Raw genomic sequence first — 26,584 nt, 5'->3', positions numbered from 1 at the left:
CTTTTCCTTACGATATTTACATTCCAAGCAAGCATGTCTAATTGCTTTTGCTCCTAAGATGGTTTTCCGATCATGATCATGATTTTCATCAGTTGACGGTTTGCTAGTGATGATTATGCCGTATCCACTTTCACTTGATAGTGTTAATCACTCGATGAAATAGGGCTGCACAAAGGTGCATAGCATTACCATATTTCTAGCCCTCCCTATTACCTATTATATAAACTACAAACCATGTCTTATCAAGCTTTAGACTTCTCTTAGCAAGTCCATCTTTGCAGGCTTTGGTTGTTTGCCTTAAAACATTATGGTAGTCCCTTGAGATACTTTTAACACACCCATCCATCAGTTTTAGTGTGTAAGCATGGTAACCAACACAATAAATGTAGATTTCAGCCATCGTTGTAGTAAACATGCAGGTAGCTCGAGTACATTAAAACATCAAGAAATTGGTCCCGGTTGGACAAATTCTCTCAATTTTCTTCTACTTCATTCACGAGGACAAAAATCCTCTTAAAAATGACTAAGGTAAACACAATTGAGAGCAAGTACCATGAACTGAACATCATCAAGGATCGTAACGCATCGTATTAAAGGAGATTCGTACAGATCCCATGAAAAATGGACATCACGTAAGCCTCTTCATACTGGAGTAGATGCTAGGTGGAGTAGATGCTTTCGCAAAATAGCAAGCAGGAATGTTTCAGACTTTTGGCTTCAAAGGGACTTTCAAAACCTCCACTGTATCATTTTTAAGATAGGTAGAAGAAACATGATCTGCAAGTCACTCAGACTAGAATGCTCATTTTGCCAGGAAGGAGTTATCTTATGTTGACAGCGATCCTTCAGCTGATCAGCAACTGGGTAATCTGCGTTCTTTGCCACCCAAAAACAACCCAACAATGTCACATGGCATTCTCTATAATAACCACACCTCAAGTGGGATAACCTACTCTGAAGATGTTGCTCCCTTTTTGCATGTCCCATGATCATCTCACCTGTAAGCCTGGAGGGAATGTGCCTTCCTTGGTGAGGAAATATTCCCAGTGCAACAAATGACTGCTTCACTAGTTGCCCAAACTTCAACGCACACAATTGCATTTTCACCTTATAATCCCAAAGCCTCGAATCCTTCCCAGAACAGTAGCACGTACATACTTGATCGTGTACGGAAACAAAGCTTCAACTTCTGATTCCCCCTACTCCAGACAATTGATGGTCCAACATTGACATAAGTAGTATTAAGATCCAAAGCTCAAGATGTAGGCTTTGGCCTCCATCCTGACTTCTGCACTGCGAGTAATCCTTCGTCCTCTTTTTCATACATCACTTGAATCCTCCATCGTAGTGACTTCACAAGTGGTTGTATTTCCTTGATTATGTAAACCTTTTCACGAAGTATCACCCACCCTTGAGGTCTCAAAAGGCGATCCATCTCCACAACAACACTCTTGATGCTGCATCTAAACAGGAGACAAAGAATTTCAAACAAAGATGCTTACAGCACTGCAACTGAATCAAACACCAGGTGCCTGTGAAAGTCCATACCTCCTCTTAAGCTTTTTAAACAGGTGATCCGCATGAAGAAGATCATAAGTCCTTGGATATGAGCTGAATGACTCACACCAATCATGGTATATTCCAAACAGGCCGCGGTCAAATATTATTGGCAGAGTATCAGCTGCATCAAACTGTACCACATTCATAACCCATACAGGTTGAGATGCTAAAGCAGCAGCAAACCTGCACATTTCAACAGCAACAATTTAAATATAGGTGTTGTATTACAAATTTTCATTGCCAGTCAACATTTCAAAAAATCTCCTGGTTGTTTACCCTCCATAGACTGCTTTCATATCCATCACGTTCCTGATGGTCTTCCACTCAATCCCAAGGCCCGAGACGTAAGAGTTATCTACCACACGCTGCCAATGCTCAGTGTCAGACACAAAATCTGCAGCCGCAGGTTTCCCATACAATCCTTTTGTACTATTCAACCACACTGGAGCTGTCGTAAGACGCAAAGGCCACTCTTGAGGCCAATCCGCACCATGAGCTTCTTCACTAGAGGGAACTTTATGAATGCATGCAGTCATAGGTACATACCTATCAAGAAAGCCACAAAGATAATGCCAAGAAAAGCAACCAAATATTTAGATGTACAGATGTCCCGTTACAATTTCATGTTTTAACAATCTCAAGGAGAAAAGGATTCCTATACCAAGCAGCATCCGGTTTATCATTTTTGTCACATAAAGGAGGGAACTGTTTCTTCCGGTTTTCATAACAGAAATTGGTCTTAGGCTTTCGAAAGATAGCGAGTCCAACACCAGTAGACGAGTCCCGTGTCTTGGCCACCAAATCCCAGCACATTGCAGCTGTTAATGCTACCATTTCTGCAACAATGTGCTGAATTGAGAATTCCAAAGAATACAAATGTACAGATGTCAAGTAGACATGGAGCAATCAATAAGTGGCTAGGAGAGATCACAAAACAGTGGATATGTATTAATAGTCATGGTCAGTGGTTCTAAAGAATATGAATTACTTCAACACAGACTGAAAACTCATATATCACCATATTAGCACATCACACAATCACTCTCCCCCCAAATTGTAACAGCTGTTCTCACATGCATAGCAAAGCCTCAAGGGAATGCTAGGACTCCTGATTCATTCAACCACTCTCAGTAGCCATGAAAGTTGGTACTGCTGTCCTCAGGTGCATGGAAGAGCTGGAAGAGGAGAGGTTTTCCTTTTCTTTGCAAAATATGGTATTGCTAATAATATTACTAAACAATGTATATAAAAGAAGTACGAGGGCTCAATGGCATAGCTGGAGCTGAAAATTTACATTGAATGAATGCAATGCCTTGGAGGGCCATATAGGGGGATGGAGGAGAGGCGCCAAGGTAGGGGAGAGTGACAACACCACAGGTTGCCATACCATCAAGTGAAGAAAAGGCTACGGTAAACCCGAGTGTGCAGGAACAGCTGCCAAAACTCTTGCCCATGAAGTTACTCCTGGTGTGCCCACAAAAAGAGTGGATAATGGAGGACCAAAGCTCTAGCAAGCTGGCATAAACAGAAGGGCTCTCCCTGCTAAAGACCATTTGGCACCAAGCCTTCTAGATGTGCCACTCTGTGAGGCTCCCAACGAGCTTCCACAGCTCAACAGAACACTAAGGGCTCTACTACCTAACAGTTAGGTAAGGCCTCCAATCCTACTACCACAATTGAGGCAGCCTCTACGATGAAGATTGTGTCTCACTCAACCTATAAAATGTCATCCCTGGCTAACTGCCTACCAGCAAAAGGCTCCAAATCCTAGGTAGGCACTACACGACATAGAATCCCACTACAGGCATAGAATCCTATGAGTTCCTTTCAAGACCAACCAAACCACATCACACAACCATAGATATTGCTTTCGGGTCCCCAGCACTATAAGGGGCAACACTAGTATTGCTTCTAGATTCTATGCCAACCAACTAGCCACTACAAGACCCCCTAGGCCATCAGCCACAAGAGGGAAACCTTCCATGGCTCCCAAGTGTTCAAGAGGTGCTTCTGGAAAGTGCATCTCAAAGGCTATATAATGATTTGCTATGCCCAATACTAGTTGTGAGGTGGGGGCCCAATCTGCATTATCTTAAATCTGCAATGTACAAGAAGAAACTCACAAAGAGTCTCTGAAACTGAGGAAGCTGTACAGCACATCTAAAGCATGGCCCTCCCACATCCACAACCGCCACTCCTAAATGTTCTTCCAAGGAAGATGTGAATCTACTTTGTCGTACGATTGGTTTTGTGTTTTCTATATTTAGAGCATTTCTTCAAATGGTATCAAAGCTAGGTACTCTCTAAGAAACCTTAGCTTTTGATCAAAAAGCTCATCAACAAAAGCAAGAACAACAAAAGGGTCAAATGACTTCGAACAAATTCACACCACCGCTCCAATCTCCATAGCTAAAGATGTACAAAATCGATAAGGAGTAGGTCTCCTGCGATCTGACATGGGCGGAGAACCATCAAACTACCATGGAGTCCAAAGACCATATCACATCTCTGCCATTGAGTATGATCTCATCCTTATGCATAGGTCTCTTCTCAGCTTCAACATTTTGACTTAGCGTTAGAGCGATGGGCGCACTTGACTAACCGCTATGCAGCTCGGGATAGGACCCGTCGTCTTAATCTTGACCATGAGCTTCAGCTTTTCAAAATCACTGACCGGGATGACTTGAAAGTCAAGCTGGCTGAGTATCGGCATCTCCTCGCTGAATTCTCCACTACGGGGACTCCTAAGTCCTCTGACGATCAGGTCACATTGTTCCTAAACAAACTCCCCAAGAAATACTTCAATTTTGTGGAAGGCATAGTTTCAAAACCTACCATGCCTACATTCTATGAATTTGAGTGTCAATTGTTGCATTACGTACGGTTGTTCAATCAGTTTCATATGAATTTCTCTTCAGAGGGGGCTCTTATTGCTCATTCTCAGAAAGGGTAACAAGGGAAGGGAAAACAAAAGCAAACCTCCACTCAAAATCAAAATCAAAATCAAAATCAAAAGCAAAATCCATCAGGGGAATCACACGGAACATCCCAATCTCTCAAATCTAGGTGGCAGAATGTACCTAAGAAGAATAGGTATCGTCAACATTGTCAAAAGGTTGGCCATTTTGACGGCGAGTGTTGATCAAAGGCAAGAGGCACAGCAACAAAACCTAAGTCTAAAACCCCCGCCCCTCAGTCGGGCAACCCCCAACAGGGGAGGCAAGGTGATGGCAAGGGGCAGTTTAAAGGTCAAACTCATACTACCATCGCTCAACCATCTCAATCAACAACGTTCTCAACTCTAGAGAGCTTGTCTGACTGGTCTACAAAGGCCCACATCATCTCCATAGAGACATCAGATGCGAGTCTCGTCCACGTCTGTGAGTTGCCTCCTGATGAGGTTACCGCAGAGGCCCACTCGTCACAGCCAAGCACTTCAACTCATGTTTGGATTGAGGACAGTGGAGCTACACATCATATGACTCCTATAGCGGACATTTTCCCTTCCCAAGCCCCTGCAGTCAGATGGATCCACATAGGAAACAACTCCTCGATTAAGATTCAGGCACAAGGTTGCATCAGTTTTGCCACTAACAGGGGTCCGGATCTGGCTACGCTTGACAATGTATATCATGTCCCTTAGCTTGGGATGAACTTGTTAACTGTTCAGCAGCTTTGCCAGTTGGGGCAAGCGGTTTTCTTTACAGTGTCCACAATCGAGATGCTGGACTCTCTGACTGGTTTATGATTGCTCGCGGTGAGGCACAGCCTAATGGCCTATACCACATGACACACTTTCTGACCGAGCCGATAGCCAAGGGCTCCATGTTCCATAGCTTCAAGGCCTTAGCCATATCTCCCGAGCCTACGAACAATGAGCGTCTTTGGCATTTTCACTTAGGGCATCTTGATTATGGCTCACTTTATGAGTTGTCACGCCGTAAGCTAGTTGAGAGCCTTCCACGCCTAAAGCTAGTTCGAGATGTTTGTAAAGCTTGTCACCTTGAGAAGCAGCACCATACCTGTCACAACTCTATAGAAACAGAATTTGTATCCTTTTTCATTAATTTGTCTATATAATGATTTATTAAATTTATTTCCTTTGCACTAATTAGATATAAAGAAAAGTGCATTGGAGCTGGCCACTGATGAGTGGTCACAGGTTATGGTGGACCCACGTGGTGGGTTAGAGAAAAGATAGTTCACACTTCCACCTATATGACCCGATTGGGCGCCTGTGACTAGAACTCACGCATATCAGGGTTAGACTCGCACACAGAAAGGATTGATGCCTTGAAGTGTGGGCTAGATCCACCAGAACAGACAGTTACAATCAACAAGATGGCATGATCATGAAATGCTTGTATAATGTGCATGTGTGGGCTGAAAGCTTGAAATGCACATTTCTTTGCATAGGAAAGTCACATGAAGATTCCGATACCATTTTTGCGATGTACACGGAAAAAACTTTCATATGATACCCATATTGGGGGGGTCCCTAAATTTTAGGAGATCCCTAAATTTTAGGAGGTCCCTAAATTTTAGGAGCCTCGAATTAGCCTAAAAATGCTAGTCCTAAAAAATAGGGATGTCATTCTAAAAATAGTAAGTTCTGTACTCTGACTGTGCTTACTAAATTTGGTTGTTTCTATTCTTGACAGTATTCAACCCAAAAAGGAAGGCCATAGAGAAGAGACAAGTATCAAGACACTTGTCACACAAGTTTCCAAGTGTCCCACCACTTGTCACATCTCATGACATGTGGCTGGACACTTGTCTTGTGCTACTCCACTTTTCCCTTTTGTACTAGCTCTCCCCTCTCCTATAAATAAGAGCTCGTTTTTCTTCATTCATCATCATTTTTCTTTGTTGTAAACTCATGTACAGCACCCACAGATAGCCAGAAACTGGCCCCATCCATCCCCATCATCATCCCCCACTTCTCCATTATCAAATTCCTCCATATGCCCTCTTCTATCACTGCTGTTTACAGGACAGCAAGCCTGTAAATTCATCACAGCACCACCTTCTCGAGCTTTTTCTTCCATTTTAGCAACAAGAAGCAAGCCCTATCCATGTATTGCTGATCAACGATGGAGAAAAGGCTGATTTCCCCTTTTTCTTCTCTCATACTGTAAAGAAATCAGTTCTTATCATTGCATAATAGATAATGCATGTGTGTTTGTACATCTTTGCATGATCTTGTGAGAGTGAAAATTACCTTTTTCTCACTCTCAGGTTGATTGTAACTGAGCTCTTCCCTAAGGGACTTGGGTTGAGCAGAAATACATTCCTTCGAGGGGGATTGCCCATCTTCAACCCTCAATCTTGTCTCCATTACTTTTACATTTTCATGGCTATAATTTTGTGAGTAATTTTCATTTTTAGCTTTAAGTGTTCATTCTCTTTTATATTAAATCTTGAAAACAAGCGAATATCATAATTGTTAAGCATACTACGTTGTTCGGGGCGTTTACAGTGGTATCAGAGCTTTGGCTCGGTCCTCACCCCCAACACTGGTAGTGCTTACAACTATAAGTTTGTTTGTTTTCAGCCCTTGTATTGAGTGCTTGAGCATATATTTTTTTTCTTTAGTCTCAATGGATCAATCGAGTGCTATCCTTCAAGCCATTCAAAGTCTTAGAGAGGAGAATCAGCAAATTCGTGAGCAACTTCTCAAACTAGAAAAAGTTGAGAATCCCAAAGAATTCAAGGAAATAAGTCCCTCTACTTCAAGGAGACAAAGCCATACCAATGAAAGGAGCCGATCAAGAAGTCCAACTACTTCTAAGAGGCAATCCCATTCTACTTCAAGACAAAGAAAGAGATCGTGTCGAAGCTCATCCTCTTCTTCAAAGTCATCTGGCGCCTATTCTGATGGATCCTCTTCTAGTAATGAAGAGTTACACCCTTCTCGTGGAAGACCTCATCATCGTCAAAGGCGTCGACATTCTTCACCCTCGTCTCCATCTCCATCCCCATCAAGCACTTCATCATCTTCAACCTCAAGATCCGAGCATGGACGAAGGCATAAGAAGAAGAAGAAGACTAAGTCACTATCTCAACTTGAAAAGAAGATCAAGTTCAGTATGTATGATGGTTCCCGAAATCCTGATCTTCTTCTGAAGTTTATTCGTCAATTTCAAATTTTGTATGGTCGTGACAAGTATAAAGAAAAAGAAAAGATTAAGTTTGCAGCTTTACATTTAACCGACTTAGCCCATACTTGGTGGACGGGGTTGGAATATGATCATGCTGCCCCAAAATCATGGCGGTCCTTTGTTCGCCTGATACAAAGCCAATTTCTTCCTGTTCATTTCAAAAGAGATGTAAAAATGGAATGGGATCGGCTTTGGCAAAGGAAAAATGAGTCACTTGGTGACTATACCAAGAGATTTTGGGAGCTACTTTTGAAGGTCCAACATTTCAAGAAGATTAGCAGTTTGGAAAAGCTTAGGAAGTTTCAAGGAGGTTTGCATTTTAAACTTCGTACTGCTCTTAATCATTATCATTGTTCTAGTCTCAGGGAACTCATTGACCATGCTGAGACATGGGAAATGGAGCACAATGGCAACAAATCATTCCAAAAGAATGATAAGAAGAGAGTAGCCGATGATGAGGAGTATTCAGCCCCAAATGAAGGACAAAAACAGTGGCAAAAGCAGCCATCAAATCAAAAGAAGATGAAGCCCTATGCACCTCCTAATGCTCCTCAATTTCGCTCCAATCTATACCCACAAGCAAAGCAACTTCCCGAAGAAGAAAAGCAACGCTTCATGAAAGAAGGGAAGTGCTTTAAATGTGGACAAACAGGCCACATAGCGAAGCAATGTCCAAACAAGGAACAAAGCAAGGTTTCAGACAACAAGCCTAAGTCGCCAGTAAAAATCAATGCTATCAGTGATGTAGTTGCAAACACAACTCACACTCCAGAGACACGCAAATTATTAAAAGCTTGGGGACAGTTGCAAGGTAAGCAAGCACTATTCTTGATAGATCTTGGGGCGAATGAAAATATCATTTCCTTGCAATTAGCTAAAGAGCTTGGATTAAAGAATGAAGAGATGGACACTCCGGCAAAAGTTCGCCAAGCTTTAAATGCTGATGAAGGTGACACAGTGAAGACTGTGATACCCTACATTGGCAAGCTCAAGTTTCAAATTCAAGGCTACAGTGACGAAGATACCTTCTGTATCGGAGACCTTGATGGTTGCGATGTGATTCTTGGCATGCCCTGGAATCATAGAGTAGATTCAACCATCTTCTCTCAGAAAAAGAAGGTAGAACTCACCAACAAAGGCAAGAAGTACGAGATCCAAGCTGGAGTTTCTGGAGACACCATACCTATGGTAAGCCATATGCAAGTCTCTAGAGCAATTAAGGATTGTGTTCAATGTTGTCTGCTTTATGTCACTGATGTAAAAGATAATATGAATGCTGAAAACCAAGAGCAACTTCAGCTCTTGGAAAAGTATAAAGATTGTTTTTCGGAAGATCTTCCTTATCAGCTTCCCCCAGAAAGGCCAGAAGACCATCATATTGATATTATCCCGGGCAGTTCTCCTCCTAATATAGCACCATACCGTGTGAGCCGTCCTCAACAAGAAGAAATCAGAAAGCAAGTCGAAGACCTACTCAACCGTGGGCTAATTAGGCCAAGTAGCTCACCATTTTGTTCACCAGTTCTTCTTATTCAAAAGAAAGATGGCACATTCAGGATGTGCATTGATTATCAAGCCCTCAACAAAATCACTGTGAAGAATCGGTTTCCTATTCCTAGAATTGACGACATTTTGGATCGTCTAGGAGGCTCAAAGGTTTTCAGCCGCATTGATCTAAAGAGTGGTTATCATCAAATTAGGGTAATACCACAAGATGTACACAAAACTGCTTTCCGCACTTCATACGGTCTTTATGAATTCTTGGTGGTTCCTTTCGGATTAACCAATGCACCAGCCACCTTTAATCGAATGATGGAGCGCATCTTTAGAGAGCATCGACAATATGTCGGTACTTTCTTTGATGATATTCTTGTCTTTAGCAAGAATGAAGAGGAGCATCATCAACACATGGAAATTGTTCTACAATTACTACAACAAAATCAACTCTTGGTAAATGGTAAAAAGAGTGAATTTTTCATGCATAAAATAAATTACCTTGGGCATGTCATCTCTTCTGAAGGGATTCAGATGGATCCTGAAAAGATCAGGATAATCCAAGAATGGCCTCATCTTCGTGATGTACATGAGGTGCGATCGTTTCTTGGCTTATGTTCTTATTACCGCCGCTTCATCAAGCATTTTGTACATATGGCTTCTCCACTTCATGACCTTACAAAGAAGAAGATCTCTTTCCAATGGAAGGAAAAAGAGAAGGCAGCCTTCACAAGGCTGAAAGCAGCTCTTACTTCTGGACCTGTTCTTATCATTCCAGATCTGGTAAAACCATTTGTGGTGGAAGCAGATGCTTGCGGTGATTGTATTGGTGCAGTGCTAAATCAAGAAGGCCATGCCGTAGCCTTTGAAAGCCGCCATCTAAATGATGTGGAGAAAAGGTATGACATTTATGAAAAGGAGCTCTTAGCACTGGTTCATGCTTTAAAGATATGGAAACATTATCTTTTAGGCAATGAATTCCTTATTAAAACTGATCATCAAAGCTTGAAGTATTTCAAGACTCAAAAGCATTTGCAGGAAAAACATGCAAGATGGGAAAATTTCTTGTCTATGTTTCATTTTCAAATTATGTACACTCCAGGGAAACAAAATGTAGTTGTTGCTGATGCACTTTCTAGAGTGCCTCGCATTGCAACTATTACAGTGGCTTATCATGAAGATTTTCAAACGATGAAGAATACTTATGATGAAGATACTGATTTTGCAACAATTTGGTCAAATTTACAGCAAGGAGATTCTCATCCAGATTATTCCATCAAAGACGGTTACCTTCTCATGAACAATCGCCTTTGTGTCACTCTTCCTGTTCGACAAAAGGTGCTTCAAGAAAGTCATGAACCCCCTTATGCAGGGCATAGAGGGAGGGCAGCCACTCTAAGTGCAATTGAGCGCTACTTTTATTGGCCAACGTTACGAAGAGATACACATAACTTCATTGAGGCTTGTCTGGTATGCCAAAAATCCAAATATGATAGGCAGAAGATTCCAGGATTGTTGCAACCTCTTCCAGTGCCCAAAGATCTATGGGAATCTATCACAATGGATTTCATCTCAGGTATTCCAAGAACATCTCAAGGTCATGACATGATTTGGGTTATAATTGATAGATTCAGCAAACAATCACATTTTATTCCATGTCATAAAACATTGAAATCCGCACAAGCTGCAAGACTTTTCATTCAACATATCTTCAGATTACATGGTATGCCTTCTGAGATCATTTCAGATAGAGACTCCAAATTCACAAGTAACTTTTGGCGTGCTTTATTTGAGAATTTGGGAACCACTTTAAAGTTCTCCTCAGCTTTTCATCCTCAAATTGACGGCCAAACAGAGGTGATGAATCTCACTCTTTTGGATATGTTGAAAGCTTATGTTAGTGAACATAAGTCACAATGGGAGAAATATCTTCCATTATTGGAGTTTGCTTACAACAATACAGTGCACTCATCCACAGGAAAAGCTCCAAATGAAATAGTACAGGGTAAAGTGATTCCTCCTCCAATTATTCGCACTAAAGATAAGATTTTTGCTGCTGATGAGTTTGCTTCAGATTTAAAAACCGCAATGGATCAAGTTCGAGCCACTATCAAAGTTACCCAAGAGCGACAAAAGAAGCAAGCAGATAAACGAAGAAGACATTTGGCTTTTGAAAAAGGTCAATATGTCTTGCTAAAGTTTGATAAAAGCAGGCTCAAACAAGGTTCTGGTCAAATTTCATCTTTTCCAAAGCTCTCCAGTAGATACTTTGGACCCTTCAAAGTGATTGAGAAAATAAATGAAGTTTCTTATCGACTTGAGCTTCCTACTCATTGGAAAATACACAATGCTTTTCATGTAAGTTTGCTAAAACCTTACATAGGATCAGAACCAAAGGAACCCATTACTGAAGATCCCCCAAAAGTTGAAGAAACAGAGCAACTCTTGGAACCTGAAAAGATTTTGTTTCTCAAGGATCGAACCACGAGAAGTGGCCTTGTGACACGAAAATTCTTACTAAAATTCAAGAATCTACCCACAACAGATGCACAGTGGGTAGATGAAAAATTCATGAAGGATTACCCAAATATTCTACAGCAATATCAAGAAGCTTTTCAGCTGAGGACAGCTGAATAAAAGCCAGAGGGCTGTCACAACTCTATAGAAACAGAATTTGTATCCTTTTTCATTAATTTGTCTATATAATGATTTATTAAATTTATTTCCTTTGCACTAATTAGATATAAAGAAAAGTGCATTGGAGCTGGCCACTGATGAGTGGTCACAGGTTATGGTGGACCCACGCGGTGGGTTAGAGAAAAGATAGTTCACACTTCCACCTATATGACCCGATTGGGCGCCTGTGACTAAAACTCACGCATATCAGGGTTAGACTCGCACACAGAAAGGATTGATGCCTTGAAGTGTGGGCTAGATCCACCAGAACAGACAGTTACAATCAACAAGATGGCATGATCATGAAATGCTTGTATAATGTGCATGTGTGGGCTGAAAGCTTGAAATGCACATTTCTTTGCATAGGAAAGTCACATGAAGATTCCGATACCATTTTTGCGATGTACACGGAAAAAACTTTCATATGATACCCATATTGGGGGGGTCCCTAAATTTTAGGAGATCCCTAAATTTTAGGAGCCTTAAATTAGCCTAAAAATGCTAGTCCTAAAAAATAGGGATGTCATTCTAAAAATAGTAAGTTCTGTACTCTGACTGTGCTTACTAAATTTGGTTGTTTCTATTCTTGACAGTATTCAACCCAAAAAGGAAGGCCATAGAGAAGAGACAAGTGTCAAGACACTTGTCACACAAGTTTCCAAGTGTCCCACCACTTGTCACATCTCATGACATGTGGCTGGACACTTGTCTTGTGCTACTCCACTTTTCCCTTTTGTACTAGCTCTCCCCTCTCCTATAAATAAGAGCTCGTTTTTCTTCATTCATCATCATTTTTCTTTGTTGTAAACTCATGTACAGCACCCACAGATAGCCAGAAACTGGCCCCATCCATCCCCATCATCATCCCCCACTTCTCCATTATCAAATTCCTCCATATGCCCTCTTCTATCACTGCTGTTTACAGGACAGCAAGCCTGTAAATTCATCACAGCACCACCTTCTCGAGCTTTTTCTTCCATTTTAGCAACAAGGAGCAAGCCCTATCCATGTATTGCTGATCAACGATGGAGAAAAGGCTGATTTCCCCTTTTTCTTCTCTCATACTGTAAAGAAATCAGTTCTTATCATTGCATAATAGATAATGCATGTGTGTTTGTACATCTTTGCATGATCTTGTGAGAGTGAGAATTACCTTTTTCTCACTCTCAGGTTGATTGTAACTGAGCTCTTCCCTAAGGGACTTGGGTTGAGCAGAAATACATTCCTTCGGGGGGGGTTACCCATCTTCAACCCTCAATCTTGTCTCCATTACTTTTACATTTTCATGGCTATAATTTTGTGAGTAATTTTCATTTTTAGCTTTAAGTGTTCATTCTCTTTTATATTAAATCTTGAAAACAAGCGAATATCATAATTGTTAAGCATACTACGTTGTTCGGGGCGTTTACAATACCCCATTTCCTCAGCAGACCTCACATAGAGCTGAGGCGTCTCTTAGATTGATTCATGTTGATCTTTGTCGGCCGACATCCACTACTGCCTTGAATGGCGCACTGTACTTCTTAGTGGATGATCATTCTAGATACATGTGGATGTACTTTCTCAAGCATAAGTCCGATACTTTCACATACTTTTCTGCTTGGGTGTTTCTGGTTCATAACCAGATTGGTCGTCGTGTCTGTTGCATGAGAAATGATAGGAGCAATGAGTTTATCTCCCACGAGTTCTCTGAGTTTTTACAACAGCATGGCATTTCTCGCCAGCTCACCTCTACCAACTCCCCTTCTCAGAATGGAGTCGTAGAGCGTAGGAGCTGGACAGTCATGAAAATGGCACGCTCTATGATGTTCGCAGCATAGCTTCTTGAGCGCCTTTGGGTCGAGACTGTTAACACTTCGATGTACATCCTTAACCGGTACCCAACTGCGGCTCTTCCTCAGAAGACTTCATATGAGGCATTCTTTGGCTCTCGGCCTGTTATTTCCCACTTCAGAGTCTTGAGGTGTCGTCCGTACACACACATACCTGATGACAATATAGGAAAGCTCACTCCCCAAGCTGATCTCCTTATTTTTATGAGATATTCTTCTGAGGCAAAAGCCTATCCTTTGTTTGATCCTCGGACAAACAAGGTGATCGTTAGGCAAGATGTCGTCTTTGACGAGAGGGATATTGTGCAATCTTCTGCACCGGATTCTAATTCGATTCCTTCTTCCATATCATCGGAGATCATGCCTACTGGGCCTGGTCTACTTCCCGCTCCCAACCTTCCCACAGATTCTTCAGTTTTCCCAGGCCCCCTTCGTGAGACCCGTTACCTCGCTGGTAACAGCAGACCATGTGGAATTCGAAGATCCTACCACCAGATTCCACTCCGGAGGGACCTAGAAGATCTACCCGGCTTACTCCTCAGGCATCATTTACGTCGTTGTTTACAACTAATTACATAGCACATTTTGAGCCGAATACATGGTAGAAGGCTCTTCAGCACCCTCAATGGCAAGCGGCCATGGAGAAGGAGCTAGACAGTATTGACCGAAATGAGACTTGGACATTGGTGGATCGTCCAATCCACAAGAAAGTCATTGGGACAAAGTGAATTTTTAGGACTAAGCTAAAAGCTGATGGGACTTCAGACAAGTACAAGGGTCGCCTTGTAGTGCAAGGGTTTCGACAGAAGCATGGCATTGATTATGAAGAGACCTTTGCCCCTACTGCACGGTTGACTTCATTTCGGTTGCTACTCACGCTAGCCGCCCACCACAGTTGGCCGATACATCAGATGGATGTCAAGAGTGCCTTCCTAAATGGTTTTCTCGAGAAGAAGGTCTATGTGGAGCAGCCACCAAGCTTTCCTTCTGAAAACCTGAGGAATTAGGTATTCCGCTTACATAAAGCTCTTTATGGGCTGAAGCAGGCGCCGCGGTCTTGGTTCCATAGGATAAATAAGTTGTTACAGACTCATGGATACCATTCTACCCCTTATGACCCGAACTTATATATTCAATCTACTGCAGAGGGGATTAGCTATATCTTGCTATACATTGATGACTTACTCATCACAGGTTCAGATTCTGCTACCATAGCAAAAATTAAGGCTAAGCTTAAAGCTACATTTGAAATGACAGACCTTGGTTTGTTGTCCTATTTTTTGGGAATGGAGGTAGTTCGTTCTAGGGGCCTGTATTTTTGTCACAACAGAAGTACGCACTTGAGCTCGTGGAACAGTACACTATGGATCAGACACGGCCAATGGCCACGTCTCTTGATCCTATTGTCCACTTATCGAAGGATACTCTAGGACAGCCCTTCCATGACCATACCTATCGCTCTGTTGTAGAAAAACTTCTTTGGTTAATTCACACTAGGCAAACTTTAGCTTACTCAATTAGCATACTCAATCAGTATTTCACAGCACCTAGGATGTCACATTGGATTGCATGTCTTTGTGTGTTGCATTATTTGCGGTGTACTTATTCTTATGGGCTCACATATGGTTCTGGTTTATGTTTGCAGGGGTACACTAATTCTGATTGGGCAGGAGATCCTGACACCCGGCATTCCCATGGCGGCTATCTCTTTAACTTGGGCACGGCTCCCATTTCTTGGTCCAGCCGTAAGCAGGAGACAATGGCGGCTTCCTCGGCCGAGCCTAAGTACCGGGCTCTTTTCGATAGCACCACCGAGGCCATCTCTCTGAGGAGTTTACCAGCGGCAATTCATTTTCCTTGTCTCTCTCCCACAGTTATCTATTGTGACAACCAAAGTATCATTGCCCTTGCGGGCAATCCAATCATCACACCACGGACGCGACATGTGGGAGTCCACTTTTACTTTTCCAGAGAGCAGGTTGAGCTAGGCACTATTCGCCTAGAGTTTGTGCCTTCATAAAATAATTTTGCAAACATTTTGACCAAAGCGGTCAACCGGCGGTTCATAATGTACCTGCTAACCAGGATCGGCTTGGGTACACCCTCCCCTACTTCTTCAGCTTGACAAGGAGAGGGTGCTTCCCACTTGCTTTCCCTTCCACTTTGAGAGAGAGCGGCTTCTACTCTTGATAGTGTCAGTGATGATGCTTACAGTTTATTCTTTTATATTGTATTATGGACATTAGTAACTTCATCCGCACTGTCAGGATGACATGATTGTAAAAGGGCACTTGGACAAGTGAACAATTCCCCTGTGAGAGCACTATCTCAGTAGCACCGTTACATAGCATTTTGTATAAGCATGATATCTTGCATCTCCCTTTGCATTACCCCATGCATTGGCATTCCGTTCATGTAAACATGCATCTGTGCGCATTTATCCCTTTTCGATCTTTTGGAGTGGTCGACTCTAGGATCCACCATACTCGTGGCATAACACATGACAGTTCTCCTAAAGGCAGTTTCCCTACCCTTGCTTGCTCGCTTGCTTTGCTTGTCTTGCTAAGCCCACCATCATCTTTTTGGCCTCTCCCCATATTCACCACATGATTGGCACACACACACACTTTTATCATCCTTAGGCACTTATCCTAGTCAGTGTGAGAGATTCGCTTGCTAGTTTTGTGAATGACTTGGGTTTAAAACTCTCTTTATCTTTTCCTATCTGTCACTTAATCCACCATTGCCCCTATATTACTTATGTATTTTCAAAACACTTTTCAAACAACCATTAAAAAAAACAAACAAACAAACAAGTCCATTGTTGTTTCCATCCACCTTTGTAGGACTTGGTAGGCCCTTGGTCAGCCGTCGAGCACCCTTGGTCTGATGCCCTCGCCTCTCTGGGGTGATCACTTAGGCTCCCTTAGTAAGATAACCATTGCCTCTGTAGTCTTGGTAGGCCACTGGGCAGTCGACGGGCACTCTTTGTCCGATGCCCTGGCTATTTTGGGGTGAAACGCCTTGAGGTAAATTAAAATTTAAACTGGCCTACTTTTCTAGCCCTATTTTGAGCCTAAGAGGGGATGTTGTGCTAAGAAATGCAGTTAGCCACTCAAACAACCCCAAAACGTACTTATTTTAGGCTTATTTTAGCCTAAACCCTAAAATGGGGAGCGAATCGAGAGAGTTAAGTGAGAGAGAATCAAGAACCCTAATTTTCTATAAATAGGCAGTCAACCCTTCACTCTTCTTCAATCTCGTTTTTGCAAATTTCACGTGTTTCAGCTTGCTGCCCACACCCCTATCTGTTGCTGTCTCCATCAGTTGACACCTGATTTTCAACCCTCTTCACACTGTTTGGAGCTGATATTTCCAGCCCTCTTCACGTTGTTTGGAGCTGATTGCAATCAGGCAACTATTGTTCCTGTTCAAACCTGCTGCCGTACAGCCTGCTATGTCATCACAATCCTGCTACCTGCATTTTTAGTCTTTCTCTCTCCTACAAGCTGTCTTGCCTACATTTTTAGTCTTTCCCTCTCCTGCAAGCTGTCCTGCCTGTGTTTTTAGTTTTTCTCTCACTTGCTGCCTACGTTTTTAGTCTTTCTCTCTTCTGCAAGCTGTCTTGCCTGCGTTTTTAGTCTTTCTCTCACCTGTTGCCTGCTTTTTTAGTCTTTCTCTCTCCTCACTGCTGTTTGCATCAGATCCACTACTACGTTTGCTGGTGTTCGACACACTCTCAAGCTCATTACCCTTGCCCTGATCCTTGAGATACAAGAGTTCGAGGTACAGTATTCATTCACAGCATAGTGTGTTTGCTGCATGAGCATCATATATTCAATAGTCATATCACTTCATTCATTCACTGTGTTCATTATCTTTGAGTTACCCTAACCCTAACTGTATTCTTTTATCAGTTTGTGCTTTGTCGTACGGTTTCTGTTTATGTTTCCGTGTTAGGGCATTTCTTTACGACTCCTCCTGCACTGCATACCCTGCAGACTTGCAGTGTTGACTTTGTTGGCAAGAAGCTCACATTGATAATATTCAAGGTTGCAAAAACTGCAAAACTTCAGCACCTCATTAGCTAGATGTTTGAACTTTGTCCATGACCAGTGCTTGCCTGTGTCCTCAAATTTTGGGGCTTTTCGCATTGGTGATGCAAATTGAGTCAATCTAAGCTTTAATAGTGAAATTTACAGCACATTCACTGCTGAATGGGAGAAATTTGAACTTGGGATGTTTCAAATGTTGTAAAAAGGCAGCTTCTCTTGGTATATGTATTGCTGAATACTCATTATGCAGTGAAACAATGGTATATACAGCACTTGGGTTATTGCATTTGGGCATTATGGTGATGTATTACCTGAAGTGGGAGTTGTCATTAATGCAAATGTATCAGATTTGATTAGTGTACATGCTGTAATCAGTACTTGAGACTGAAATTGCAGCAAAACATCTGCTTCTTGGACATCTTCAAAGTACAAGTGTGTGTACTTGATGTTACATTCAGCAACCTTGCTATTGGCTGAAAGTATTCAACATTTTATTGCAGTACTTTATTGGAGCAATGCAGATCACTGCTTATATATCAAAAGAAGGCTGATGATGGAAGCCTTATTATACTTGTGCTTTATGTGGATGATATGCTTATTGTTGGTAAGCATAAAAGCCAAGTTAATGCATTGAAAAGACAGCTGAATTCAGCCTTTTCCATGAAGGATTTGAGTGCAACTTAACACATTTTGGGCATGCGTGTGACAAGAGATAGAGAGCAGCAACTCTCATTTCTCTCGCAAGAAAAGTACATCAGCAAAGTACTTGATCGTTTTTCTATGGCAGATGCTAACCCCCTTGGTGTTCCTTTACCACCATATCTTCAGCTTAGCAAAAGCACTTTTTCCAAAAGATGATAAGGCAGTCAGCTCTATGAAGGGTGTTTCTTATGCTTCAGCTTGTGGCTCACTCATGTATGCTATGGTTGCCACTAGACCTGACATTGCTCATCTAGTGGGAGCTGTGAGCAAGTTTATGTCAAATCCTAGCAAAGCACATTGGGAAGCAGTAAAATGCATCTTACAGTACCTTAAGGGCACACAAAGAAAATGTATTTGCTATGGAAAGGGTATGTTAGATCTGTAGGGGTATTGTGATGCACACATGGCACGTAACTTGGATACTTGCAAGTCTACTAGTGGGTACATATTTACCTTGACTGGTGGGGCATTTTCTTGGTGCTCTAGATTGCAAAAGATAGTATCACTTTCTACCATTAAGGCTGAATATATTTCAGCCCCACTAAAGCTTCGAAAGAAGCTGTTTGGCTTGGTCGTTTGGTCAAGGATTTTGGGCTGCCCACCAAAACACTTGTACTTGGATGTGATAGCTAGAGTGTTATATGCCTCCCTAAGAATGCCATGTTTCATGCACGTACCAAACATATGTCAAAAGCGGTGCAGCAATGGATGCATAAACAACATGCTGAAATAAACTGCTGAAACACAAGACGAGAAAGAATAAACACAAATATAGATGAGAACTCAAATGTATGCCAAGGAATCCATATCGAACACGAGACATTAGCATACAACAGTGAGTCACTGGATGTGTGGGCACTCTGGCACCGGCTTCTCTCTCCTCAAAAGAATCCACAAATAATGGCTGAAGTACAGAAAGAGGATGAGCCCCAACAATATATAGGCATAAAATGGGGGGAGCATTAAATGCAGTCCGCTAGCATTTAATGCTGGTCGACCAGCATTAAATGCTCCCTAGCCCTAAAAAGGACACCAAAAAATGCCACAAAAAATACTCCTACAGCCCTTGCAGCACAGACTCACCTTGAGCTGACTAATCTGCTAACACCCTCTCTCAGATCAGGGGTAAGCTGATACAATACAATAGTACAATTATGGGGAATCATAAACTATACAACATAGAACCACCACAAGAACCATGGATATCCAAGCAATGAGTGTCCAACCCACCACCAAGATGCCTCGGAGAGTATCTGACGTCGATGTCGATCATAACAACACCATCTGAAAATAGAGAAGAATCATAGCAACTCTCAGTGTTATGTCACCTATGTCACTCTGAACATTCAAGACTAATCAGCCAAACATGTCTCTAAACATGTGACCATGGAATCTCCGCCTTCGGCCAAAACTGTCAAAGTGTCCCCTCATGTGAGCTCCAGACGAAAGCCTCCCACTCTCTATCAAGTAACTAGCCCAGCATGAACCTTGATGGCAATCCTAGCTCCAAGATTTGTACCTGCCAGACTTCGCACAATGCGTCAGGGATATCCCTCTCTGGATCCAGTGCATCTGTATAGACATAGATGAGGCAAGGCTGCCCCATCTCACCACCCTCTCACACTCCCTCTCTGGCACTGGAGAGTCGTGAGGGATGTCCGCATCACCACCACTAGAAAGCAGCTGAGGAAGAGGCCACTAAGCCCTTCCCGCAATCCGAGGAAGAGGATCCCTTCCACGCCTTGGACTTCGCCTTGGCTGGATGATCGAAATCAGAATCTGAAGCAGATGATGACTCGTCGGAGGAGTCTGCATCCCACTTCGTCTTCTGCTCCTTTTTCTTCCTGGAAGCTGCTAACTCTTTGCAGTCCTTCCTTAAATGACCTTTCTTGCCACAGTGATAACACTGGGCCTTCGACTTCTTTATCTTTGAACCCCTCTCTGAAGCTGCAAGAGCCTCACCTGAACCTCCATAATGTGACAGAAGCCTCCCCTATAGTTGCAAAGAAGCCTCATGCTCGAGTAGCATGGAGGACATGTGAAGAAAATTGTGCTGGAGCTGACCATATAGAGTAGCGGCCCTCATGGTGGAAGGAGCCTCGTACATCAACTATAACTTCGACCATACGTCTGAAGCCATCGTACAGGAGGTGACCGCCGGTAGAACTTCTTTGGAAATACATCGAAGTAAGGCAAAATAAGCACGGGCATCATCGGAATACCATTTAAGCACTGCCTCCTTGTGGTTGTCTTCATCAAAATCAGATGGAACTGGAGAAGGTTGTCGAGAACGTGCCACAGCTCCGTTAATCACGTACCATAACCGCTTCTAAATAAACCAAGCCTTCATCACCGCACTCCACATGTAATAATCAGGTCCATGGAGCTTGTCATCAGTGGATGTGCATAGAGGAGCCATCTGGAGAGGATTCAGAAAAGAAGTAGAGAAAAGAAGGGATTGGGAGAGGAAACACAGCCAAACCACAAGCACAGACTGCAAAAAGCAAGAGTTCACATGCCGTATAACCCAAAATCTGATCAAAATAAGCCAAAATCTGCTGCACAAAGTCAAAAAATCAGTCAAAAACTGTCAAAAACTGTCAAAAACAGCAAAAACGGCTTGATGATGGAAGCGCCCAGCCAGGAGGAGATGCAGAAACACCAAAACGCAGGCTGTAATGAAGGTGCAGACTGTATGGATGCTGACTGCAGCAAAAAACGCAAGCAAAACTGGTCGCCTAATTGGAGCAGCAGCTGCCTGATCAGCAAGAGGGAAAACAGTCCTGAAATCAGCAATAAAACACAACAAAAATACAAAACCTGAAAACTGATACCATGTCAGAAGTGGTGCAGCAATGGAAGCATAAACAACATGCTGAAATAAACTGCTGAAACACAAGACAAGAGAAAGAATAAACACAAATACAGATGAGAACTCAGATGTATGCCCGGGAAACGAAATCCATATCGAACATGAGACAGCAGCATACAACAAAGAGTCACTGGCTGTGTGGGCACCCTGGCACCGGCTCCTCTCTCCTCAAAAGAATCCACAAACAATGGCTGAAGTACAGAAAGAGGAGGAGGAGCCCCAACAATATATAGGCATAAAATGGAGGGAGCATTAAATGCAGTCGGCCAGCTTTAAATGCTCCCTAGCCCTAAAAAGGGCACCAAAAAATGCCAGAAAAAATACTGCCACAGCCCCTACAACACAGACTCACCCTGAGTTGACTAATCTACTAACAACATATTGATGTGAGATACCATTTTATTAGACAAGTTCTAGATGATGGTCTAGTCACACTGACTAAGATCAAAACACAGGATAACCCTGCACATGTTCTCACTAAAAGTCTTGCAAAGGCTCAACATGAGCATTGCATTCGACTAGTGGGAGTTGGTTAAAGGTTCGCTAAGGACCTTTAAGTGGAAGGTTGTCGGGTGTAAAGGCCCTTACGCTCTCCCACGTGTATATTACTTTACATATGTGAACACACCCTTGCGGGTGTAAGTGTACCGTACCCTAAGTATAAATACATTCTTTTATTCTGTGTGTACCACACTAGTACACACCTATCGGTCGACTCTCACTCTCACTCACTATTCACTCAACTACTACTACACCTCGATCGACGTGCATATTCTGATTGCTTCCGCTTGCACTCTTCACTCTAGTCTTCTATTGCAGGTGTGAAACCTATTGTCTCCTAGTCTCAAATCAATTCATAGTTGCTTATTTCAATCAATAGATAAAGACTTTCTAAATGAGTAACAGCTCAACTCTGATAGGAAATTTAAGTCAGCATGCAACATTCTCATCTGAGGTAGTTATCATAGGTTTGTTGGAACTTGACCCAGCACGACCAAGTCACATTCAGTTTGAACTTGCAGAGTTAAAAGCTACTTCTTTGCCCTAAAATCCTGCTGTGCTATCCAAGTCTCTAGGCTCTACCTGATGAGACTAACATCTGCAGCCTTTCTATATCACCATAGAGCCCACTGTTGTTCACTAACCATTCACAAACCTTCCTGAAGTAAAACAGTTTAAACTCTCATACCAATGAAAAGCACAAAAGGGATGACTTATAATTTAAGTCCTATTTCAAATGTTGACTTCATGCTTGGAAAACTGCGAACAGTCAGATTCACCTTTCCATATGCCCACATCCTCTTCGTCGATCCAATAGATTGGTGTTGCTGACCAAAAGAAAAACCCTCCTGGTCGAAGAACTCGATTAACTTCCAGTAAGAGTTTTCCTCCTGTAATGCAGCAGAGCTAAACATTAAGATCATCATCTGTTACACACACACACACCCCCGCCCCCCCCCCCAACACACACCCCAGCTAAATTTGGCGCATGCAAAAGGAAAATTCCTAGAAAGCTTGTAGTAGAGATGATCTCACAGAAATTTTGTTGCATAGTCAATAGTCAGGCATAGGACTCCCACAAAAAATCAAGTTTGCACCTTCAATGTGCCAAGGAACCCTACACCGAGCACAATGGACAGCATCATACACATTGCTTGGAAAGACCAGCCTTTGTGTTCCCATCACTGAAGAGATTGCAGGAATTCCCCGTTCAAGAGCAAGTTGAACCTGTGCTTCATGCTCATCCTTAGGAGCAAAAGACATGGTGAGCAGTTCTTTATCAAACAGGTAACCCCCAAAACTTGCAACACCACAACCCACGTCCAAGATGACTCGTGTGTGATTTCCCCACATAATATCTGGGAATGTCTGTTTCCAAAATAAAGGTTTAGCATAAAACTAACTAGAAAGAACCCAAATGCTTGCTAAACATATAAAAATGAAGAGTCCTAAACACAATGTTTGGCAAATAAACACACACTGGTTACTTCTTAAAGAGAACACTTTACTCATACACATATGTGTACATTCACTATACTGCCAGAATGCAAGAGTCAAAAGCAAACATTTGCTTGTAAAGACATATAAACATATCTGTACCGTCACTATTTCCTGAAAATGCAAGAATCAAATGTAAACATTGGTTCATAAAGACATTATACACATATTGGTCACCTCACTTGAGGTACAAAACTTCAGGTGCACAAATCTGTCAATCAAACTATTCCTTCAATATTCTGTCCTTTTACAAGCACGTAAAATGACACCAACAGATACAAAAAAACAAAAGGAGAGGTATTAAACCTGCTCAATAAAATCAATGTAATGAAGAGCTCCTTTCTTGAATTGAGTTCCACCTCCAGGAAAAACAAGCCGTTCACCTGATTTCTTCACCCAGTTTTGATCTTTTTTATATGAGACCAGTCCAGGATGAGGAACATTGCTGTACCAGATCTGAACCATCAATTCATTTGCAAGAAATCATCAAAACTACAGGCAATTAGGGCACTTTTTGCAGGACAATAGCCAATATCAAAAGATAAACATAAAAGTACAGTTAAGCTTAGAGCTTTACAAAACAAACAGAATGAAGATCCAAGCACATGCACAAAGGACAGGAGGAGGAGGATTGGTAAAAAGTTGCAGGTGGACTGTCAAGTTAAACATAGAAGCAGAGCACATATTTGCAAATATTCTCTGTTCTCTACAGCCTATCATTGCATTCTCACCTTTTTCCACTTGGTACAGATTAGCTAAACAAAGCAAGTTGTGCACAGAAGTGCTTTATTTATGAGGACAGGAGAAATGAAGTTGTTTGGTGCATAATCGACAATGTATGTTTGCTTCAAAAACAAACATTTGGAGAGGAAGATTAGACTGGGTAAAGGGTGCACACTAACCATGCTTCCTGGCACACAAGCTTGCAGAAAACCCTCTTTTTATCATGCCCTACAGAAACAAAAGGATTCCTTTGTACACTAGTGCAACAGCTGAAGGCCAAAGATAAGAGAGGAGTATCTGTGAATAAGTAGTTTAACTAGTAAGACACGCTAAAACAAGGAAATGAGTGTATAGGGAAAATCTCAATGACACCTGACTACTTAGGGTAAGATGGCAGACTTCACCTTGCTTTACGTATGTTAAGACTGTCTTGGAGGTGGGCCAAAACCAAATAAAGTAGGAAAAGAGACTAGGTCAAATTCAAATAAAGGTGTTTTGCAAATTATGACAGAAAGCCCAACAAACAAAACAAAGGGAGGAACTGGCTACAGTGTTCTAAATAGGATGGATTGATGCACCTCATTTCTGCTTTGGGGCCATGGAATTGGTGAGCGATAACCTTCAGGAACTGGGACCAAGCAAGTAGGAGCAGGATCAGGACAGTGCCTCTCTCTATGCTCATAGTGACTGGTAGTGGGGAGCACTTTTACAGCTTCTTTATTATCAAGGCAAGGAATATAATCTGCTGCACCATCAAATTGACAAATTGTCCATTCATACTGAAACCCTGTTTCACCACCATAATCATCTACATAGTCCCCCTTCACTCCACCATTGCTCTGTTCATGCTTCTGTCTCTTATCAGAACTGATTTCTTCGTTTTGTTTCTCCACCTTTTCTTTCTCCTCCCTCGATTTACTTGCTTGAGTGGTCCAATCACCTGTAGTTTCCTGGTTCTCAATCTGAATTTCAGACTGAGCTCCTGCATTTTCATCAGCCTGAGGTTCCTGCTTAGAAATGCCATCATCCACGAGGGGCCCCTCCTGTGTGTCTTGCATCTCAGCTCCTTTCTCCTGCATGTCAGCTCCTTTCTCCTGTGTTTCCTCTATCTCAGGATCAATCAGTTGCTTCACTTCCTCATCTTGCTTTGTGTCATTTTCTGTCAATTTGTTCTCCAAATCACCTGCATCTCCCTTGCCATCAAGTAATTCATCAGTCTTTTCTTTGTTTTCCCCTTGCAACTCTTTGGAGCTTTGGTTTTCCTTCTCAGTATTTACTACAGATCTTGGCTTCATGTCCACAGGTACAAATTGCCTTTCTTGTGGTTCAGATGGAGAGCTAATAACCCACAATGTAATTAGAAACAGTGCAACAAATAACATGGCAGTGGCGATGACATAGAACAAAGACATCCGTCTCTCTTGGTGAAAGATTTTGCTTCCTGCCATGTTGGAAGAAAGCAGTAGTCCCTGTTCAAGCTGCCAACCATGCAAGTTAAGAAAAGTGACTTATCCAACATAAGAGAAACACATTGGATCTACACAAACTGCCAAATCTTGATAAATATGCCTGACAACTGACTGCAACAGAGACTTATTTTTTCCTTAGAAACTTAAAATGGTACCTTACGCTAGCTTCTATGATTAAGTGATTGTCCAGAATCACTGACACATAACGTTATATTAGGGCGATTTGAACTCAAGATCAGTATAAGTATTGATTTATGGCTGCATAAATTGATGCAGACTATACAGTCGGATTGGAACAATATCAGACAAAAGAGCCGTAAACCTACCACATCGGGCATAGCTGTTTACTCATTAAATGGATAGAGCTTTCAGTCTGATGTATCATATCAACTCATAAACACTGTGAGGAATATGGGAACTCACAAACTCTGTACAGGCGTTACTACAGAATGCGGATGTGAGAGGCCTAATGCTGCCTATTCTCTTGCCAAAGGGGGACCTATGGCGCCTCAAACAAACGTAAGGCAAGTCCTCCATTACCGTTCTGCTTTGTTCACGAGAGGATGGGAGACATACCTGCTGCTACTCGAAGAAGAAAGGAGGAAAAAGCCACCTTTTCGGATCTTGCAGATCACAGAGGGGTCGTCATAGCCATGGGCAAAACTTGAAACAAGCCTCGTTTCGTTTGGTTAATGAGTAGTGACAACAGCTGTGAACTACTGTTGTCACAGGTGCACGTTTGGAAGCCGGATTTGATTCTCTCTCTCTAGGATGTCACCTTTTCAGGGGGCGCCAGTGCCGGCCGCCAATATGTCAGGAGTCGGAATGGCTTTTCAGGCTGGTTGTACCGTGCCCGTGGGCCGTGGATGCATTGGTGGGCGCCGGGAAAAAAGAAAAGGGTCATTTTGCCACGTGTCGATATACCATTGGTAGCAAGTTCGTACACTGCCTAGAGCCTACAGGTATATTTCATCGATGGGATGTCAATCACAGACTTGTTTTCTTGTAATGAATTTTATGAGCCTTTCGGCCGAGTTTATTA

At 42.3% G+C, this 26,584-nt stretch overlaps 1 protein-coding gene across 3 annotated transcripts; it reads right to left on the bottom strand.

Moving 5' to 3' along the window:
• Positions 1-408: 408 nt before the first annotated feature.
• Positions 409-26,303, bottom strand: LOC148042038 (putative methyltransferase PMT23). Of its 3 annotated transcripts, none has more exons than XM_087685086.1 (9): positions 25,869-26,303; positions 24,652-25,551; positions 23,657-23,806; positions 22,951-23,221; positions 22,633-22,743; positions 2,222-2,396; positions 1,837-2,106; positions 1,549-1,743; positions 409-1,457 (listed from the first exon to the last, which is right to left on the bottom strand). In XM_087685086.1, exons 1-9 carry the CDS (start codon positions 25,878-25,880, stop codon positions 1,256-1,258), a joined length of 2,286 nt encoding a protein of 761 aa, XP_087541212.1. In that variant the 5' UTR covers positions 25,881-26,303; the 3' UTR covers positions 409-1,255. The 3 variants fall into 3 exon arrangements, with proteins under 3 accessions (XP_087541212.1, XP_087541203.1, XP_087541221.1); XM_087685077.1 differs by having other exon boundaries at positions 412-1,463; positions 25,869-26,301; XM_087685095.1 differs by having other exon boundaries at positions 412-1,463; positions 26,119-26,301.
• Between the last annotated feature and the right edge of the window lie 281 nt (positions 26,304-26,584).

The sequence above is a fragment of the Lygodium microphyllum genome, chromosome 1 (genome assembly GCF_053477565.2).
Source record: "Lygodium microphyllum isolate KBCC chromosome 1, Lygodium_microphyllum_v1.1.10, whole genome shotgun sequence".
NCBI lineage: Eukaryota > Viridiplantae > Streptophyta > Polypodiopsida > Schizaeales > Lygodiaceae > Lygodium > Lygodium microphyllum.
The sequence above is the reverse complement of the archived record's forward strand: the minus strand, read 5'-3'. Positions and strand labels throughout refer to the sequence as shown.

Bases quoted from the DNA above. Each gene is read 5' to 3' on its own strand.
- LOC148042038 (XM_087685077.1), bottom strand. The intron at 23,807-24,651 runs GTGCATCAATCC...TTGATGGTTCAG, and splicing joins GGCCCCAAAGCAGAAATGAG to ATCTGGTACAGCAATGTTCC. The intron at 22,744-22,950 runs GTGCAAACTTGA...GCTGCATTACAG, and splicing joins GGTTCCTTGGCACATTGAAG to GAGGAAAACTCTTACTGGAA.